At 43.0% G+C, this 21,770-nt stretch overlaps 1 protein-coding gene across 2 annotated transcripts in view; it reads right to left on the bottom strand.

Annotated features, from left to right (window-relative positions):
* LOC115145626 (protein WWC2-like) overlaps positions 1 to 5,601 on the bottom strand; it is a 36,499-nt gene extending 30,898 nt beyond the window's left edge. For both annotated transcript variants that reach the window (XM_065003933.1, XM_029687138.2), the window contains exon 1: positions 5,198 to 5,601. In XM_065003933.1, coding sequence (XP_064860005.1) covers positions 5,198 to 5,331 — 134 coding nt within the window. In that variant the 5' untranslated portion in view covers positions 5,332 to 5,601. The remainder of the gene's footprint in view (positions 1 to 5,197) is intronic.
* Between the last annotated feature and the right edge of the window lie 16,169 nt (positions 5,602 to 21,770).

Raw genomic sequence — 21,770 nt, 5'->3', positions numbered from 1 at the left:
CTGCCCCTCAGTGTGTGTGTGTGTGTACCACATTCCAGAAATTGATAACTCACTCACACCTTGGCTATCCACCCCGCACCCCACAATGAGATATCCTCACCTCACCCAACTGCCATGTCACACATTCTGTATCACCATACACACATCGTTGTGCTCTGAACCCGCATACACGCACACACAATGGCTAGCCCAACATCTCCATCAGCCCCATACATCACCTCTGGGCACCTCCTTCCCTTGCACAATAACCAAGACTGCTACAAATGACATGTCCAAAAGAGAGAAAAGTGTTCATCTGGCCCTTCACACGTCAAAGGACACATCACTGAGGTTGCCAGCCACACAGTCAGCAGTGGGACACAAAGACCTGGACTGGAGCTTGTTGCTGTGGCTGAGATAAGATGTCTGACTGACTAGCACCTTTTGATGCGTCCTGACCAACAGAAGAGGAGCCAAACATCACCACTACAGAAAGGAGTGGGTGTGTGTGTGAAGAGGTGGTATGTGAGGGAGAGATAAGAGGAAGACAACAGGAAAGGTGGGGTGGGACTGTACACTGTCGTCATGGTAACAATGATCCAAGGTCTCTAGGCCTGGGACTATTTCTCACCACAACGTTCGGCTGAGGGGACATAAAGAGACTAAAAGAGACTCCCATTAGTCACAGTCTCTGACAGTATCTCCAGAACAGAACAGGCTGATTGTTGAATGGATGTGAGAAACAACCTGTAACTATCCTGACAACGGAAACCCCCAAATGTGAGTTAGTGCTTCGTTTCTGGCCAAAGCTAATTTTGCACATAAGCCTATCAGACCACAACAAAACAAGCTAGCTGCCAAGTCTCCAGACGGGCCTACTTTGTGGAAATTCACTTTCACACTAGAATGTTGACCCCTGTGTCAAGAGATGCTCTACGGAAGAGGTCAGTAACAGGCGTGCAGGCTTTTGTTCCAGCCCAGCACTAACACCTAATTCAACTGAACGTTACAACCTTGGTTAGCTGAATACAAGTGAAAACATACAGTGGCAGGCTACTAGATAGAGACACATTGAAAGCATTCAGCCTAGTCCCTAGGAATATGTTGGCCGGCCAGTGAAGGAGCAGGAAACCGTGGCCTGTGGACGGCCATGTGTCGCACATTACAGGACGCGGCCATGTTTTCTGGTCTCCAAGGCTACCACACACTCTTGTTTGTCTCTCTCTACCCTCTTCCCTATTCCCCCCTTCCTCTCTCTTCTCCCTCTCGTTCAGACTCAAGCACAGACGCCAGCAGCTGTGAAAAGCCAGGATTTACATCACTTCTTTTATTATCGCCCCCCACCACCACCGTGCCAACAAAGTCATACAGAGCGCCAAAAAAATGAAGAAGAAAAAGGAGAGAGAGGGAAGACTTTTGTGGCAGAGGGCGTGCTTGTACAAATTCGCCCCAATTAAACGGGTCAAGCTCCAAGCAGAGAGGGCCAAGAGAATTTGTGCGTGTGTGTCTGCGTGTGTACGCGCGCCTGTGTGTGCATGAGAGGGGAGAAACTTGGGCTGGAGTCTTATCTCTGCCTCCTCTTCTGGAAATAAACATTTTTGGGGCTGGAGCAGTGAGGAGGGAGGTACGTTCCTCTCTTTTCTGGGGGATTTAGACAGGGAGGGAGGGAGGGCTCAGGAATGTGGTGCAGCACTCTGACACTGCCTCTTATTCTCCGCCACTCTCTCATAAATGTGAGATCTGGATGGCGGGGCCTTTCAGACGTCAGGGGGAGGAGAGAGAAAGAATGAGGGAAAAGATAGAAGGAGGATGTCTGAGGGAGAGTTGAAAGTGAAATAGAAAAGGGGGAGGCAGAGGGGGAAGAGTGAGAAAGAAGAGAAGGATGGAGCGCGAGAGAGATTGAAATAATTTGTCAACCACTGTAGAATTTGTGAAATACTGTAGAACTGACATTGTTTGCACAACGTTAAATCACTCCTGTCAGTTAGGCCTCGGCCAATGAAGCTCGTTTAAATGTGAATTTGAGAGGCAAGGGAGAAAGGTGGGAAAAAAAGAGAGATTCCTTTTTCCTGCCAAAAATGTGTATTCCTTCACTGGCCAGCCAGGGTCCCCTCTGCTTGACTGAACAGAACAGATCTAGTCTCTGGCCTGACTGTAACCATGGGGATGAGAGGGTATGACTTGCAGGTGAAGCATGAGATTCATCTTATGATGAAAAGTTCCATCCTATGTCAATGGAGAATCATTTCTGGACAAATTATACAGGTGAGATGAGTTATTCTTTGTGGCACACTATGCACGTCTCTGTTCCATCTATCCATCACTTCATGGTTATCATGATGCACTGGACCCGTACCTCGCAACCAAACAAAACAATATGATGGCGACATTCACCAAGTCATAGAACATGTCAGAAAAATGCATCAAGATGCCTTCCTTGCGTTTCCAAGCCGTCTCCAAGCTGTCAACAAGCGGCCGCAATTAACACCATAGGCCTAAAACGGCATTGGATTACTACAAGCCAGTAGTGGTGTGGGGGGGGTTGATACAGTTACACATTACAATATTATTTTTGGATGATATTATATTATTTGACTCCAAGCCGTCTGTACCTGTAGCTTGTTCTCCATCTTCTTTTTAAATAGTGAACCAACGTGTTTTCAGCACCTTTATTTCCCCGACTGATCAAAACTCATTTTCTCATGGTCTCTCATCTCTCTGCAGCAGACATATAGTGAGCAACTCTGTCCATGTAATCTTGTTGATTATGATCTAAAGGCTAAACTGATCCTAGTTCAGCACTGATACCCTGAAAATATTTTTGAATACAGGCCCTGAACTATCTTTGTGACAGACAGAATGCCTAGAAAGAAATGGTCTGTAGCATATCAGGCTGAAATAACTGGAGGGAGTAATAATAATAATTTATTTTAACTTGTATAACGCTTTTCTTTAAAGTAAAGAATCTCAAAGTGCATAGTAGGCCGGATGAGGAAGCTGATCCTAGATCTGTGCCTACCTGCAACGTCTCTCCTGAAGAGGACAGTGAGGTGTGGAAGAGGTGGAAAGAAACAGGGCACGGCGCCAAAGCTACGGCCGCCGGTAACACAGAGGATATATTAGTCAGGTGAACCCTCTTATCACAGTACACACTATCTTTATAACCGTTATGTTATTCACAACAATGTATCGACAGACAATACAGGGACAGAACCAATAGCAGCCTAATAGTAAACCTACATAACATGTGTTTACAGAATATATGATTTCTTCCCCTCAACATATCACGGCAAGGTCCTTAGGGTCGTGAATATCATTAGGATTTCTGAGCCTGGGCCAAGATTGAGATTGTGAAAAGGCGTTGAATATGATTCCCTTCGACCCCGACACGGCATCTTAGCATTCTTGCCCGATTAACACCGTTCTAGAATTAGAGGAATTAGTCTATCATTCTAGAAGGTTCATATTCTAGAATGTGTAGAATCTAGATGCAGTTCAGGTGGAGGGAGGGAACCGTGGATAATGATGATTTGCTGGTTTCTGAGTGAGAGCAACTTGATGGATATCATTAACAATGCCTGGTGGTGTTGGTGGTGGCCTCATAGGAATGGCTGGCATGCCACCTATTATAGGCTAGCAGTTTTCTAACAATATAAGGCATTAAGACACACTATAGAAGCATTTGGCTTCAATTACCCTCACTCGTTAAGCTTAGGGGGGTCTGAGTGAGAGCAGACTGGAACATCCGTTTACAGCACAGTGTCACATGGCCTTCTCTTCAGACTCCAATCAGCAACACACATCTGACATACATATGAGGCGTCAATATGACAACAATATAGGACTACTGTTGCGATTGATATGAAGCAAATTGAATTAAATAACAGGCTAATGACTAGAATGGTTCAGTCATTGAGCGTTTTAATCAAGTGTTTAATCATGTTCTATCTATGCATGACTTGACACCAACGTACAACTAAATTAGCATGAACGAATCTCACATTTCCATAGGGCAGTCAGGCATCATCCTTCCATTACGGCCGTACTTTCTGACCAATTATCCTCATAATTAGAGCTTAATGGTTTGTCATAAGTGGCTTGTGTCGTGTGGTGAACCCAATGTAATAAAACCCTGGTAAGAAAGACCTCAATTGAATTAAGTGTGCGTGTCAATACCGGCTAATGTACAGAATTAGCCTATTATTGAAAGCAATGGGCTGTTAGGTTTCTTCCTCCCCATGAAATTAGCCTATAATAATATGCCAATCAAATATGCTACAGTTTAAGATGATTGTGTTTTGCATGTTAAATGTTTGTTTATCGAATCAGGGTCTGTAGTGACGCCCCTAGCACTGAGATACAGTGCCTTAGAACGCTGCGCCACTCGGGAGCCCCTACATTTGGGGGATCTCAGATTACCATATTTTTCATGACAATTTAATCAAACATTTACAAAAGCCAAAACGATAACTTAGGGAAGCTGGAGCTTTAAAAAAAAAGTGGCATAGATTCTTATCAGGGTCCTTTCAGAGAGTGTAGGAGACTCCACTTTCTTCCTAGCGTTTGAGTTTAGCATTGTAATTGCCTTTTCATAGATAGCTTATTTTACTGTAATAAATTTAGTATTGCTTTTATTTTGTACCTATTTGCGTCTCTGATCAAATGGAATCATACGCAGTAGAAGTTCTAGAATCTCAGCAACAACAGAGCTCACGAGTTTGCTGTAGTTGCATAAAATGAGCACGTTGGTTTGATATGCTTGCTAGCTCACAAGAATAATGGTGCTAGCTATGGCTTGTTGAATCCTCATTGAAATTGTGAAACTAGCGTTAGCATCGTAAGGAATTTATACCAAACCATGGCATCAGAAAGTTAGCTATCCAGTTAGCAAACTATAGCTAGCTGCAAGCTACATCCGGCATAGCCAGCTGAAATTCAATTTCTCTAAACTATGCAACTAGCTATCAGTTATCAGAGTTTTTGCAATAGCTAACGTTAGATATGCTCAAATATACTGCACGTTCTCGCAATAACATTATGCGATGCTAGTTAACTTAGCAAAGGCGTGTTGATAGTTTCACACTATAAAAATACAACTAGCGACTGTAACCGTTAACGTTATTGTTCAAGGCATTTGCTTGTTCGAAACCCTTTTGTGTCGTAAAAGTGTGTAATCAACTGTTCATAAAACTTCGCAAACAGACGCTCTCTTGCTTACCTGTCCCTCGGGTCTATCCAGCTTGTTTGTTTAGTGTTGTGGTCGATATAAAACACTTTTCCGTCAAAGTCCCTCGCTTCTTCCCAGCCGTCGGGTAACGGCAGCTGGCCATTCCCCTTCCTAGGCATGTTCATCTTCTAAAAGTTCCGCCATAAGTACGGTAAAAAAAAAAAAAAAAACTCCAATGGAATACTAAAAAGCGACGAAAAAAAGTCAGTAAAGATCCATGTTTTGCGTTCCCCTGTCCTCCATCTTGGGTTTCTAGCTGAACACATAGGCCGGGACAGACAGACTTGACTCCGTTCCCAGCCAACGGGACATTAGCATGTCATTAGCATAAATCTATTTGCATGCGCATTCCTGAGCGTTGCATTCCTGCGGCTTAACCCTTTCCAAGACATCACCATTGGAAAATGTGTGTTGTCAAGACAACTTGTTCCACTGGTCCCATCGAAGTATTTGGTCCCATCCCCACGTTCCCGTTCCCCATACCAGACAGGCGGGACACATTACACCGCCGCGTTAAATAGTTTTGTTATCGGCCGCTGTCGCTCTATGCAAGAACTGGGAGAAAAAGTTTTGGAATGTTGAAATATGCACCATTGCAAAATATAGGCAGATAGGATGATGGGACAGTGACAAGAATAAAATATATGTCCCCAGATAATTCAATATCTACATAAACTTGGGGAAATAATTATCGAACATAATAATAGAGAAAGTTTAACAAAACTGCATAACTTTAAAGGGACAATCTGTGATTGCTGTAATACAAAAAAAAAGTATTTTATTGGTGTCTATATTGAAGTGGTAAAAGGTCATTGGGATACGAATAAGGGAGATAAATTACTCCATTAGGGTGTGGCTCGTTAACTTTTTGTAAAGGGCATCCTATAAGCCTATACACTGGCTGTACAAAACATTATGAACACCTGCTCTTTCCATGACATAAACTGACCTGGTCAATATTAGGAAGGTGTTCTTAATGTTTTGTAATGTTCTTAATGTTTTGTACACTCAGTGTATATCAGTGTTATAGCATATGTTATATAATTACATTGTCTATTTCTGACTGTTATGGGTGAATCAGTGCATATTTCAGCTTTGTAAATAGGTCTGATGGATAGGCAACACGTGATTATCTAGAGACCTGCTGATTCTCACGCATAGATCAATAATAAAAGTAACAGACTAACAGCATTGTTTTTGTGGCTAGTGAAATAATCACATTGCTCTTCACTCCTGCGGTTAAACATCAGCTGTAATCCTGCAAGGCATTATGGAGTCACACTACAGGGTACGTAGGCTACAAGACATCGCCTTGAGTGAACTCTGGGCCAGGGGGGAAAACACCAGTTTTATTCATACAATTTCAATTGCTTGCCTGTTCTCTTTGGGCTAGGATGCAATTTGACACATTTTCTGTACAGATATTTGGAAAAGGTTTATCTCCCCTTCAAAAGGAACTATAGTGAGACAATATATTTCTAGGAATACACAGACTGCAGATGTTTTTTGTTTTTCTCAAACTTTTCCCAACCATTCTCAACCAATTGCTACCTTTTTGTTCACTTCTGTCCATGGCAATATGAATCCTTTTTTACTTTATGAGAGAACCTTTGATCCCCCTGTAGGTGGGCCCTTTCAGAATAAAATGTCACTCTCTGATCAGAGCTGGGATATGTCTTTATCTCAGAGTCTGTGTGATTTTCGGATGTGAGGTACACAGCACCTTTCTCTTTCCTTTCCTCATCTCATCAGCCTCGCAGGCTGCTCATTCAGACCTGCATCGCAGGCTGCTCATTCAGACCTGCATCGCAGGCTGCTCATTCAGACCTGCATCGCAGGCTGCTCATTCAGACCAGGGAGGAGACGGAGAGGGCAGTCAGGTCAGAAGGGCAAGGCTGGAAATATTGTTTGAAATTCAAGGGAGCAATGGAGTAATACAGAGAGGTAGATAGAGAGACAGGCAGAAGGGAGGAGAATACATGGCAGACAGGTCAGTGTAGGGCAGAGCCGGAGATATTGTTGATATGACATTCAAGAGAGAAGTTGGTAGAGACAGACAGGTAGAGACAGGGCGGGAGGAGATGGATGAGAGGTCCCAGTGGGCACAAACTGTTTGAATCTATGTTGTTTCAATGTCATTTGTCAACGTATTGTGACTTGGAATCGATGTGAATAATACATTGGATTTGCAAAAAGTCATCAATGTAAACTGTTGTTTTGAGGGTGACATTTCAACCACAGAATTACATCATCATGGTAATCTCAATTATAGGCAAACCCTTATATAATATGTTGAATTTGTACCTTTGAAATAATGTTAGATCTTCAATGTCATATCCACTATCAGAAAAAAACAATAGGCTAGGCAGCACCTCCTACTGGAGAGTTAATCTATCTACAGCTATCCATTTGGTCTCTCATCCAGGGTGTTAACCAGTCCTGCTTGACTTTGATATTTGTCACTGACTACTAGCAATGTGCAATCATGAGAATTATTATTGAGAGATCTCTTTCATAACGAAATAGATTCACTGTTGCTATGGAAGTCATTCCAAAGGGTAGGCTCAACAAAGAAAATGAAATCTAAGTCATTCAGGCCTATGTAACATTTGCGAAGTCAGTCAACAGCTATTGTTTCAATTCAACCCAGGGTTCAACTCAAAATCGACGTTACATATAGATAGGCCTTGGGCTTCAAGCTTTGGTTGATGTCAAATGTAATCTTAACTTGCATATTAACTTAACAAATTATATGTTGGATTCACATCTCCCAACGAAACCAAAAATAAAAAAGTTAAAGAATAGGATGAATCCAGTGGTTCAGATGGAACTATCAAAGCATTAGATACATCTCCTTTAATGTTGATGTTTGGTCGCGCTGTCAACCAAACACAATTCGATGTGACTTGTAATACAGTAAATTAAGGCTATCTTACAAACTAACGTAACAGTTTTTTTGTTAAACCTTAAAACGAGTAACTAAACCATGGCCACATTTTGAGGTTACTGTAACTATAAAAGTCTAATTATGTAATCATAGAAAGTATGTATGTTCAAGCTAACATGCAAAGGTCGCAGTTCTGTGGAGATCTTCACAATATAAATATATGTCACAGAATCGAGAACAGCATTGATCACTTGCAAATGCACTTTCAATGTATTCTCAACTGCAATCCAAGTCATTTGGTTGTGCTATTAGATGAAGCACAGTGATAAGACATTAAGTTGCTGTATAAATGCAAAATATCTGACATTGTTTTCCCATTTGAACTTTATCGTGCTTTTAAATTGTCGAGAGCGCGGCGATAACACATTTAGATGACAACGAAGCAAAAAATCTGACATTGTTTTTCTATTGGAATTTGGTTGTGCTTTTAGATAGTTGAAAGCATAGTGATAAATCATTGGGAATTCAGCAAACGTATGGCAGTCTTTTCGAGGGGGTGAATAAAGGCTCGTGGATCAACGTCTCAACCAGAAATGTCCACGTTAAAATGACGTGGTGAGCCCAGTGGGGTGGTAAATAAGACAGGACGTTTGATAGATGTTGAAAGCAATACATAGATCAAGAAGAGTTGGAGAAGAAAGCGGGAGGAAGAGAGAATAGCTCAGGAAAGGGTGACATTTCTGCAGTGCTGCTGACTACGCAATATGATGAAATGAATCATTCTCACATCGCTGCGGGTAAACATCTTTCGTCTTTTTGTTTTTTTACCCACTATCTCCAAACTCAATTTGGTAGATCGGGGACATTCCCGACCTTTTGATCAGATTTTCTGAACGTGCAGGAATCAAATTAGTAGAAAACCAAAAGCTTCTACTTTCCTTCCATATCGTCTGTCACATTTGATAAATGAATACCAGTGGATGCTGCTGAGAGGAGGATGGCTCATTCCAGACATTATTATGAGCTGTCCTCCCCTCGCCAGCCTCCACTGATGGATACTTTAGGGATGGTGACTGGCTGCCATCTTAGTTTTGGTTGGAATAGCAATGCCCTACAAGTAAATCAAGTAAACACTTGAGTAAATGAGTGATACAAAGTCAATTAAACGCAGGTGCTTCCACACAGGTGTGGTTCCTGAGTTAATTAAACAATCAACATTCCGTCATGCTTAGGACCATGTATAAAAATGCCTAGTTGCTCATTATTTTGGCTACCCTGGCTGGAAGAAGAGATATCAGTGACTTTGAAAGAGGGCTATCAAAGGAGCATAGGGGGGGTGTGTGTCTTAGTCACCAGAACACTGCTCTTTGACCTGGTAATGAGGACCGAAATGGAAATAAGTCTCGTTAATTTATTCATTCATGCGTTCCTTTGTTCATCCATCCACTCATCCTATTTGTTAATTCATCCATCCTTTCACCCACCCATCCATCCAGTCATTATTTTATTTACCCATCAATCCATCCATAAATCCTTCCATGCATTCCCTCATCCATCCATTTCACCGGGTACAGCTCTTTCTGGGTGACCAGGGCATCCTGGGCTACTGTAAGGTACTCCTTCAACATCCTCTCCTGCTCCTTCCTCCACTCCGCCCGGGGGTCCTCTAGCTGGGTACTCTCTAGAGAGGGGAGAATGTCATCAATGAGATCTACTCCCATAAACAAACGTTGATGATGGTGATGACAATACTTTATTTGTAGCCTCTTTTTGTGTCATACAGCTACAGCACGCCAGAACACTGATTCAGATATACAGGTAACTGCCAAAGTAATGGAAACACTTGAGTAAATGAGGGATACAAAGTATATTTGTTACGAATCCCTTTTGGCCCGACAGTCTAGGGGGGATGGTAATGAGACCCGTAACATAACTCATGCAAATTATTATTGTGACAAAGTAAAAGTGTGCACGAAATAACCACGACAACAGAAATCTACCGTCAAACTCTAGGTTTATTTATAAACACACGGTAATGGGGGGAGCAGGAAAAGGGGCTGAGCTGGACCCAAGGAAAGAAACAATAAGTATTCAAAAACACCCCTAAGCTAGACTAGCCTACTTTAACAACAGCTAACTAACTAACCAAAAATACAGTGGGTGGTCCGCCCAGTTCTAACTAGTGTATTTAACAAAGTTCACCTACGGGTAGTGTATGCCCATGGGCGACTTGTCTTGGTTTCCCCCTTTTCCCACCAGCAACAAACAAACACCATAACCAAAAACAATACTCACAGGTGATGACAAAGTGCTATGAGGTGCTTAAACAAAAGAGAGGTTAAGACACAAAGCGAGAGTGAAACACAGAGACCTACAGACATGGCATTTACAGAGAGATTGAGCTAGAGATTGCGCGAGAGATTGAGCGAGAGATTGCTCCAGAGCAAACAAATGATGGGGTTTTTAAACCATGGGGAAGGAACTGTGATAGGGTAGGAAATAGGAGGAGGTGTGTCTTCTGATTGATGATTGATTGGGGAGTGATAGTTTTCACCTGTGAGGGGAGAAGGAGAGAAAAGAAACACACACAGGATACACACACACTCACAGGATAACTGTATCCGTAACACTCCCACCCTTAAAAGAGCAACCCTAGGGGTGGCGACTACAGTATTTCAATGAATACTCACAACCTTGCAAAACATACAGAAATCATTTTCACACACGAGACAAAGCATCTGCCAACACATTATCAGAACCCTTTTTGTGGCGGATCTCCAAATTATAATTTTGTACAATCAGCGCCCAACGCATAAGGCGCTGGTTCTGGTTGTACATTCGGTGGAGAAAAACTAAGGGGTTATGGTCAGTATATACAATCACGGGTAGGGCACTGGAACCAATATATACTTCAAAGTATTGCAGAGCCAACAACAAAGCAAGAGCTTCTTGTTCTATTGTCGCATAGTTTGTTTGACATTTATTAAATTTATGTGAAAAATAACAAACGGGATGATCCACTCCACTCTTGTCCTGCTGCAGTAGAACAGCACCAGCACCTCTGGCACTAGCATCTACCTCAAGTTTGAACGGTTGTTCAAAATCTGGAGCAGCAAGTACAGGTGTACTACATAAGAGTGCTTTCGCTGATTCAAAAGCTCTCTTACAATCAGAGGACCACACAAATGATCTAGCCGGACTAAGCAAATCGGTCAATGGAGCAACTACCGCAGATACATTTTTACAGAAGCTACGGTAGTAGCCAACCATCCCTAAAAAGCGGCGTAGCTCTCGTCTGGTGGTAGGTGCAGGGAATGCAGTTATAGCCAAGACCTTGGCATCAACAGGGCGCACCTGTCCATGGCCAACCTCTTTACCGAGATTAGGTAACAGTAGCCTTCCCAAACTCGCACTTTGCCAAGTTCAGGGTTAGAGAAGCAGCTGCCAACCGTTCACATACTACCCTTAGCGAGTCAACATGATCTGTCCACTCAGACGAATAAACCACTAGGTCATCAAGGTATGCACTACAATTAGGAACGCCAGCTAATACGGAGTTAACCAGTCGTTGGAAGGTGGCTGGTGCATTTCGCATCCCAAAAGCCATGACTGAGTACTGTAGGAAGTTGTCTGGGGTCACAAAGGCAGAAATCTCAGAAGCACGTGAAGTTAACGGAACCTGCCAGTAACCTTTTAAGAGGTCTAACTTAGTTACATACTTAGCAGCACCAATAGTGTCGATACAGTCGTCCAGTCGGGGTAACGGGAACGAATCTGGCATTGTGACAGAATTTACCTTTCGATAATCCGTACATAACCTGGACGTACCATCAGGTTTAGGAACCAGAATGCAAGGAGAACTCCAAGGGCTTGAACTTGGCTTAGCCAGGTCATTCTCCAACAAATATTTCACCTCATCCCTCATTATCTTCCTCTTGGAAGCGTTGATACGATATGGGTGTTGCTTGATAGGTGTAGCATTTCCCACATTAATGTCATGTTCCAACACGTTTGTGCGAGTAGGAACGTCATTAAAGAGACATGGAAAACTGTATAGTAGCCTCACAATATCATTGGCCTGTCCATCCGTTAAATGAACCAGACCGGATTGGATAGACAGCAGCATTTCTGAGTTGGGCAATCTAACACACTGCTGCTGAGTATTGCGCAACTCCAAGCCATCAACATCATCAATATGACAGTCCACTATCATAGCAGTAGTAGCAGAGGAGACAGCAGTACCTTCCTCTGTTTTTGAACTCTCTAACTGTGTGATGGGTCGGGTGTGGTAAGCTTTCAACATGTTAATGTGACACACACGAGATCGGCGTTGTCTATCAGGAGTTTGAAGCACATAGTCAGTTTCACTTATTTTCTTTTCAATTAAATAAGGACCCGAGAAACGAGCTGACAGTGAAGATCCTGGAACATGTAATAACACCAGTACTTGGTCACCTGGCTGTAGTGGACGAGAAACAGCCTCTTTATCATAGTGTCTTTTCATGCTCCTCTGTGAGGAAGACAGAGCTTCCTTTGCGAGAGCACAAGCTTGGTGTAGGCGCTCACGAAAGCGACTAACGTAGTCCAACACATTCTCATCTCTGGTACACAACTCTTGGGACAAAAACTGTTCTTTAAGGACTTTCATTGGTCCTCTCACTGTGTGACCAAACACCAGTTCAGCCGGGCTGAAACCTAGGGACTCCTGCACAGTTTCACGAGCAGCAAACAAAACTAGAGGAACTCCCTCATCCCAATCTTTCTCAGATTCCAAACAATATTTACGTAGCATAGACTTCAGTGTCTGATGCCATCTTTCAAGTGCACCCTGAGACTCTGGGTGATAGGCGCTTGACACACGGTGCGTAATTGACAAGGATTTTAACACCTGCCTGAAGAGCTTGGATAGGAAATTGGTACCTTGATCGCTTTGTACCACCCTAGGTAACCCGAATGTCGTGAAGAATTTTATTAAGGCTTTACTCACTACCGGGGCTGTAATCCTTCTCAGAGGAATGGCCTCGGGGTATCTTGTAGCCATACACATTATCGTTAACAAAAACTGGTTACCCGATTTTGTCTTCGGTAACGGTCCGACACAATCAACCACCACATGCTCGAATGGTTCACCTATGACAGGTATGGGACAAAGAGGAGCGGGAGGAATAACCTGATTTGGTTTTCCTGTTATCTGACATGTGTGGCATGTCCGACAGAACTGAGCCACATCTTGTTTTAAACCCGGCCAAAAGAAATGTCGAAGGATCCGATCATAAGTTTTTGTGATTCCTAAATGACCAGACCACTGGTGATCATGAGCAAGGGATAACACATTTTGTCGAAAGGCTGTAGGAATCACTATTTGGTAAACAGCATTCCAATCTCCATCCGCGTCAACATGGGATTTCCATTTACGCATGAGGAGATTACCATCAATGAAGTAAGCCACGTTCTTCTTCTTCACATCTTCCAATGAGACAACACTAGAAAAACATTTAGCAAGCATGTTGTCAACCTTTTGGTTAGCCATCAGCTGCTCACGAGTGACTGGTAACTGTATTGCATCAGCAATAAGTTCAACGTTCTTTGATTCTTTCCTGGGCTGTTTGTCAGAGGTGATCAGCTTCTCAGAGGTATCACACAATCCATCTTCTTGATCAACCTCTTTGAACAGAACAGTGTTCGACAAATCTATCACGTCCCCCTCTTGTCGTGCCTGAGCACGAGTGACAGCACAAGCGGGGAACACATGTGGATAACTCTGTGCCAGCTCATTAGAGAGAGAGTGGTCACTTTTATCCAATACTTCCAATACTGGTACTACCTTTCCTCCGGCAATATCGTTACCCATTATAAAGGTCACACCTTTCACTGGCAACATAGGACGTACCCCCACTCTGAATATTCCACTGATTAACTCAGAGTGTACTTTCACAAAGTGCAATGGCACTGGGACAAAACCCATTTCAATACCCTGCACTAACACACTGGAACCACAATATGTATCGTCAGATAAGGGCAACACATCTGACAATATAAACGACTGCGCCGCACCAGTATCTCTAAGGATTTTAACCGGTCGCTGAGACGCTTCGTCATTCGTTAGGGACACAAACCCCTCGAAAATGAATGGTTCATAACTGCGGTCGGGGACTGAGACTTTCAAACTACAGTTACCCTGAGGCACCTGTTTTGTTGCAGACCTCACAACCGCACGAATTAGAGCAACACCTGTTGGTGGCTTGGCACGAAGAGGCATCCCTTGTTTGCGTTTAAGCAGGAAGCAATCATTAATCATATGTCCTACTTTATGACAATAGAAACAGGGACGCTCATTCTTCTGGCGTGCTTGATATACTACTGCTGGCCGACTAGGGCTAAAGGTAGGAAACTCAGTGGCTCTACTCTCAGTTTGAGCCGAAAACACACTCTTGTGCGTCAACACAAACTCGTCTGCCAACACAGACGCTTCTGCCAGGGAGGATACTTTCTGTTCGTTTAGGTAAACTACAATGCATTCGGGTAAGCAATTTTTAAACTCTTCCAACAAGATTAACTCCCGGAGAGAGTTGAAATCAGTTACCTTACTAGCAGCATGCCATTTATCAAACAGATTTCCCTTGTCTCTAGAAAATTCCACATAAGTCTTACTAGAAGACTTTCTATGAGACCTAAATCTCTGTCGGTATGCCTCAGGCACAAGCTCATAGGCACGAAGAACAGTAGCTTTGACCACTTCGTAATTCAAACTGTCCTCCAGAGGTAGCGCTGACAAAACCTCTTGGGCTTTACCAGTTAATTTACACTGAAGTAATAGGCACCATACCTCTTCAGGCCATTTCAATGCTACGGCTATACGCTCAAATACACAAAAATAGGAGTCAACCTCTGACTCTCTGAACAAAGGTACTAAGGCAATCTGCCTACTAATGTCAAACGTGTTTGAGGACACAGCAGTTGAGGACGGCTCACAAACAGGCACAGTAGGACCGGAGGCTAGCCTCGCTGTCTCTGCCTCCAGTTCCATCTGGCGCATTTTGAACTCCAACTGCCTTTGTTCTCTGTCTGCCTCAATTTTACACATCTCCAAATGCCGTTGTTCTCGTTCTTTTTCTGCCTCTATTTTGCACATCTCCAACTGGAGAGTCTCTCGCCTAATTTGGGCTCTCTCTTCCACCTCCAGTTGGAACTGTGCTAAATGGACATCCCTCCTGGCATCACCATTTGACAGTGGGGAGAGTCGATCAAAACGGGACAATGTGGCTGGTGTTTTAGCCTCGCCCTCATTATCAGACACCAATGGGCTTACAGGAGCAGCAACATCCCCTACAGGGGTAGTAGGCTCAGGCAGCGGTAAAACAAGCACCTGCTCTTCCAACAATACATTTAATACTAGCCGTTTAACCTCCGCCTTAACTAAACTCTGCGGAATCGATACTGAATAATGGTCAGCCAAGGTCATTAAATCAACTCTACGACATTTGTCAAAAACCTCCCACGAAGGGTTATCCAAAAAGGATTTCAAATCAAAAGTAGTCATGTTACACTACTTCACAAGTGCCAAAGAAAATAGCAAACACTAATGCTACTTCAGCTATGACGCTCAACACTGAACTATACCACTACAACAATCTACATGAGCGGCATGGGTGTCAGTTATGACAGATCCCGGACGAGGCTCCACTTATGTTACGAATCCCTTTTGGCCCGACAGTCTAGGGGGGATGGTAATGAGACCCGTAACATAACTCATGCAAATTATTATTGTGACAAAGTAAAAGTGTGCACGAAATAACCACGACAACAGAAATCTACCGTCAAACTCTAGGTTTATTTATAAACACACGGTAATGGGGGGAGCAGGAAAAGGGGCTGAGCTGGACCCAAGGAAAGAAACAATAAGTATTCAAAAACACCCCTAAGCTAGACTAGCCTACTTTAACAACAGCTAACTAACTAACCAAAAATACAGTGGGTGGTCCGCCCAGTTCTAACTAGTGTATTTAACAAAGTTCACCTACGGGTAGTGTATGCCCATGGGCGACTTGTCTTGGTTTCCCCCTTTTCCCACCAGCAACAAACAAACACCATAACCAAAAACAATACTCACAGGTGATGACAAAGTGCTATGAGGTGCTTAAACAAAAGAGAGGTTAAGACACAAAGCGAGAGTGAAACACAGAGACCTACAGACATGGCATTTACAGAGAGATTGAGCTAGAGATTGCGCGAGAGATTGAGCGAGAGATTGAGCGAGAGATTGCTCCAGAGCAAACAAATGATGGGGTTTTTAAACCATGGGGAAGGAACTGTGATAGGGTAGGAAATAGGAGGAGGTGTGTCTTCTGATTGATGATTGATTGGGGAGTGATGGTTTTCACCTGTGAGGGGAGAAGGAGAGAAAAGAAACACACACAGGATACACACACACTCACAGGATAACTGTATCCGTAGCAATATTGAAAGCATGGAGTTCCACACACGTGGGGTTCCTGAGTTAATTAAGCAATGAATATCCCATCATGCTTAGGGTCATGAATAAAAATGCTGTGCAGGCTATTATTTGGGCCATTATTTTGGCTACCATGGCTTTGCCCCCATAGGATTAAATATTCCCCCATCCACAGGGCACAAGTGGTAGGATGAGCTGAATGGTTGGATGAGCAAAAAAATATGGAAACCCTATGCCATGGCCGTCTCAGTCACCAGATCTCAACACAATTGAACACTTATGGGAGATTCTGGAGCGGCACCTGAGACAGCGTTTTCCAGCACCATCAACAAAACACCAAATTATGGAATTTCTCATGGAAGAATGGTGTCGCATCCCTCCAATAGAGTTCCAGACACTTGTAGAATCTAAGCCAAGGCCCATTAAAGCTGTTCTGGAGGCCCGTGGTGGCCCAACGTCCTATTAAGACACTTTATGTTGGTGTTTCCCTTAATTTGGCAATTACCTGTACATTCTAACGAACCAATAGACACTTCTTTAAAGGTCACACAAAACCCTTTCAAGAATGTCATTTCAAACCACCAAGACAGAGAGATACAGTATCTTCCATTCATTTCAATATTTTCAGGAAAATACAGATAAACACTTGTTCATCAGTTCTCTCCATAGACTTCATTGTGTGGTGGTGGTGAAGCTTTAGCTGCTAAGCACATTTCTGGAGAGTTAGGTCAGTGGGCTCTCCGCTCTACTTGTGGTTTAGCACGAGAATTCCGCAGCATTCTTGTCGTCGGTAGTCATGTGCTACATCCCAAACAGAACCCTATTCCGTACATAGTGAGATAATGTATGGGCCCCTGGTCAAAAGTAGTGCACTATATAGGGAATAGGGTGCCATTTGACACTCAGACATGGATTTCTTCAGATGCTACCTCTGGTTCAATCCTCTACCACTATTAGCTAAGCTGCTAAAATTGCTCTAATGGTAAGTAGAGCTTTGATGTTGCTGAGAGCAGTTCCCCCCGTCTTTCCCCACTTAAATCCCCCCCCCCCCCCCGCCCTGCCACCCCTTCAAAGCCAAAGTCATCTGAAAGTTACCTGTTTAATCCCCTAAACTCACTGTATCTGCAAAAACATTCCATTGATCAATTCTACTACAGCAGAATTGGCTAAATCGTACTCAGACGGACTAGAATGCAACAGTAAGTTGCATAATGATTACATCTATTTTAGCAGTAATCTGTCACACCATACATTGACATAGGATATCGCTCGAGTACTTTTACAGATATGGACACCTATGGTACGGCGCTAGGGCATGACGTCAGGGGTTAAGGTATGATGTAATTGGACTGAAGTTGATACCTTTGTTACCCTTCTGGAAGTCTCGTTCCCATCCGATGCCTGTGTGTAAGTCTGGCCAAGTGAGACTACCTTTTCGGACCAGTCAGTCAAACACCATTTTGGCTGTGACTCTTGAGAAGGGCACCATTGTGCGTTTGTGACATGGTCAACACGAGGCAGAGGGAAACATCTTTGGTGAAAATAGAGCCTGCATCAAAGAGAGAGAGAGCGAGAGAGAGGTGATAGAGAAAAAGTTAGTCGTCAATACTCTCCCTATTCAACTCAAACAAACACCTAAACAAACTGCTGAAATACATATTTACGTAATCAACTACAGCATGACTGATGCATTCCTTAGGAAAAAGCCATTTTAATCTTAATCGGTTTAGCAACAGTGGAATTCAATGCATCTGGCCAATATCTCTTGGAGATCCATTCCTCCTGAAAGTGGCAGAAGGGGGAGGGAGAGGGGCAGAGAGAGAGAGAGAGGGGTGGAGAGAGAGAGAGAGAGGGGCAGAGAGAGAGAGAGAGAGGGGTGGAGAGAGAGAGAGAGAGAGAGAGAGAGAGAGGGGCAGAGAGAGAGAGAGGGGCAGAGAGAGAGAGAGGGGCAGAGAGAGAGAGAGGGGTGGAGAGAGAGAGAGAGAGGGGCAGAGAGAGAGAGAGAGATGGGTGGAGAGAGAGAGAGAGAGAGGTGGAGAGAGAGAGAGAGAGAGAGAGAGAGAGAGAGAGAGAGAGAGAGGGGCAGAGAGAGAGAGAGAGAGAGAGGGGGGCAGAGAGAGACCTCCTGCCCAATGTATGACCATATTAGAGAGACATATTTCCCTCAGATTACACAGATCCACAAAGAATTCGAAAACAAATCCAATTTTGATAAACTCCCATATCTACTGGGTGAAATTCCACAGTGTGCCATCACAGCAGCAAGATTTGTGACCTGTTGCCACGAGAAAAGGGCAACCAGTGAAGAACACACACCATTGTAAATACAACCCATATGTATGCTTATTTATTTTATCTTGTGTCCTTTAACCATTTGTACTTTGTTAAAACACTGTATATATATATATAATATGACATTTTTAATGTCTTTATTGTTTTGAAACTTCTGTATGTGTAATGTTTACTGTTAATTTTTATTGTTTATTTCACTTTATATATTATCTACCTCACTTGCTTTGGCAATGTTAACACATGTTTCCCATGCCAATAAAGCCCTTGAATTGAATTGAATTGAATTGAGAGAGAGAGAGGGGCAGAGAGAGAGAGAGAGAGAGAGAGGGAGTGTGCGTACTACAGCAGGAAGATTTGTGACCTGTTGCCACAAGAAAAGAGCAACCAGTGAAGAACAAACACCATTGTAAATACAACCCATATTTATGTTTATTTATTTTCCCTTTTGTACTTTAGACATAATATTGACATTTTAAATGTCTTTATTCTTTTGTAACTTCTGTGAGTGTAATGTTTACTGTTCATTTTTATTGTTTATTTCACTTTTGTTTATTATCTACTTCACTTTATTTGGCAATGTTAACATATGTTTTCCATGCCAATAAAGTCCTTGAATTGAATTGAGAGACTGCCTACTGGAGAACTTATTTGTATTGCTTTTAATCTTTTTAATGAATTTATCTTAACACTTTGTTCTAGCTAGCTATTTGTATAGGTAGCTATCAAGTAAACGCAATGAAAATACGACCACCTGAGCATCGGGCCTATTACCCACAATACAGTAGTTCATTTCCATAAAAAGGACCCATGAGCACCAACATGAAGTTCATAGGAACGAATTTCAAGGGAAATGTTCTTGTTACTTACAACGTCATGCTAATCACATTAGCACACATTAGCTCAACCGTTCCACAGGGAGGGTCATCGCTCCCGTAGAGGTTAAAGGTATTAGAAATACATCTAAACACAATAATGTAGAAGTAAAGTCCCCCTGCCAACTAATATTTTAAGTTCTCTCACGTCACCCCGCTCCTCCGCTCTCTCCACTGGCTTCCAGTTGAAGCTCGCATCCGCTACAAGACCATGGTGCTTGCCTACGGAGCTGTGAGGGGAACGGCACCTCAGTACCTCCAGGCTCTGATCAGGCCCTACACCCAAACAAGGGCACTGCGTTCATCCACCTCTGGCCTGCTCGCCTCCCTACCACTGAGGAAGTACAGTTCCCGCGCAGCCCAGTCAAAACTGTTCGCTGCTCTGGCCCCCCAATGGTGGAACAAACTCCCTTACGACGCCAGGACAGCGGAGTCAATCACCACCTTCCGGAGACACCTGAAACCCCACCTCTTTCAGGAATACCTAGGATAGGATAAAGTAATCCTTCTCACCCCCCTTAAAAGATTTAGATGCACTATTGTAAAGTGGCTGTTCCACTGGATGTCTTAAGGTGAACGCACCAATTTGTAAGTCGCTCTGGATAAGAGCGTCTGCTAAATGACTTAAATGTAAATGTAAATGTAATATCAACCCATATTTAATTTGGGATGAATTATTTGCCGTCTGCAAGTTTAAGAATCAATGCCTTGTGCTTTGAAATTCCTTTACCAAAAACCCACATACTGTATCTTTAAGATGTTTTCTAATTTCAAGGCACAAGGCAAAGTTCCCAGAAATAACAAGTAAAGATAGACATACCAATTAGCTAGTGTATTTACTGATATACATTTTTGTTCATGAATTATAAAGTGATTAAAACTCATGATTCTGTTACCAAATCTGTAACGGAATTATTGCAATTGAATTGGCTACAATGGGAAATCATAGTAGCCACAAACCATAGCTAGGTCACTTGCTACTGTCTTCCCTTCCACTGTCATACTGTTGTGTACAGATCCAGTTCATTTGACCTCTCCTGGAATTTACCGACACCCATCCTCGCTTTCCATTTACTGTAACCAGCTTCTGCACCCACTGAGCACCGACCGACACCGGAAGCCCATGGACATTGAAAAGTCGGTGAAATTTGGTCAGTTCGCCCTGGCTTTAATTTCATCGTCCACAGACATCGTTTTTTTAGTCCGGACCGGCCTTGATTTCAACATCCACAGACCAAATCTGAACCAACCATAGACATCTATGTTTGGAAAGTACAGTACAGTACAGTACAGTACAGTGAAGCACAGTAGAGTGCAGTACAGTAAAGTAAAGAAAAGTATAGTGTAGTTCAGTACAGTAGCCCTACAGTAAAGTAGTTCAGTACAGTAGCCCTACAGTAAGGTACAGTACAATAAATGTACTGTACTCTCTGTACTGAACTATACTCTACTGTACTATACTCTACTCCAGTGGTTCCCAACCAGGGGTAGTAGGACCCCTGGGGCTATTTGGCCTGTCCACAGGTGGCACATGAGAAGACTCATGAGACCATAGGACTAGTGGTAAAATGCACATGAGGGGTTAAATCAGGGTTACTCCGGGCAGAGAAATATAGTTGGTGGTACAGTAACCTAAGAGGTTGGGAACAACTTTTTTTTAATTTGATTTATTTCACCTTTATTTAACCAGGTAGGCTAGTTGAGAACAAGTTCTCATTTGCAACTGCGACCTGGCCAAGATAAAGCATAGCAGTGTGAACAGACAACACAGAGTTACACATGGAGTAAACAATTAACAAGTCAATAACACAGTAGAAAAAAATGGGCAGTCTATATACAATGTGTGCAAAAGGCATGAGGAGGTAGGCGTATAATACAATTTTGCAGATTAACACTGGAGTGATAAATGATCAGATGGTCATGTACAGGTAGAGATATTGGTGTGCAAAAGAGCAGAAAAGTAAATAAATAAAAAACAGTATAAAAACAGTATGGGAATGAGGTAGGTGAAAATGGGTGGGCTATTTACCAATAGACTATGTACAGCTGCAGCGATCGGTT

Source organism: Oncorhynchus nerka, linkage group LG18 (assembly GCF_034236695.1).
Source record: "Oncorhynchus nerka isolate Pitt River linkage group LG18, Oner_Uvic_2.0, whole genome shotgun sequence".
NCBI classification, from domain to species: Eukaryota; Metazoa; Chordata; class Actinopteri; order Salmoniformes; family Salmonidae; genus Oncorhynchus; species Oncorhynchus nerka.
The sequence above is the reverse complement of the archived record's forward strand: the minus strand, read 5'-3'. Positions and strand labels throughout refer to the sequence as shown.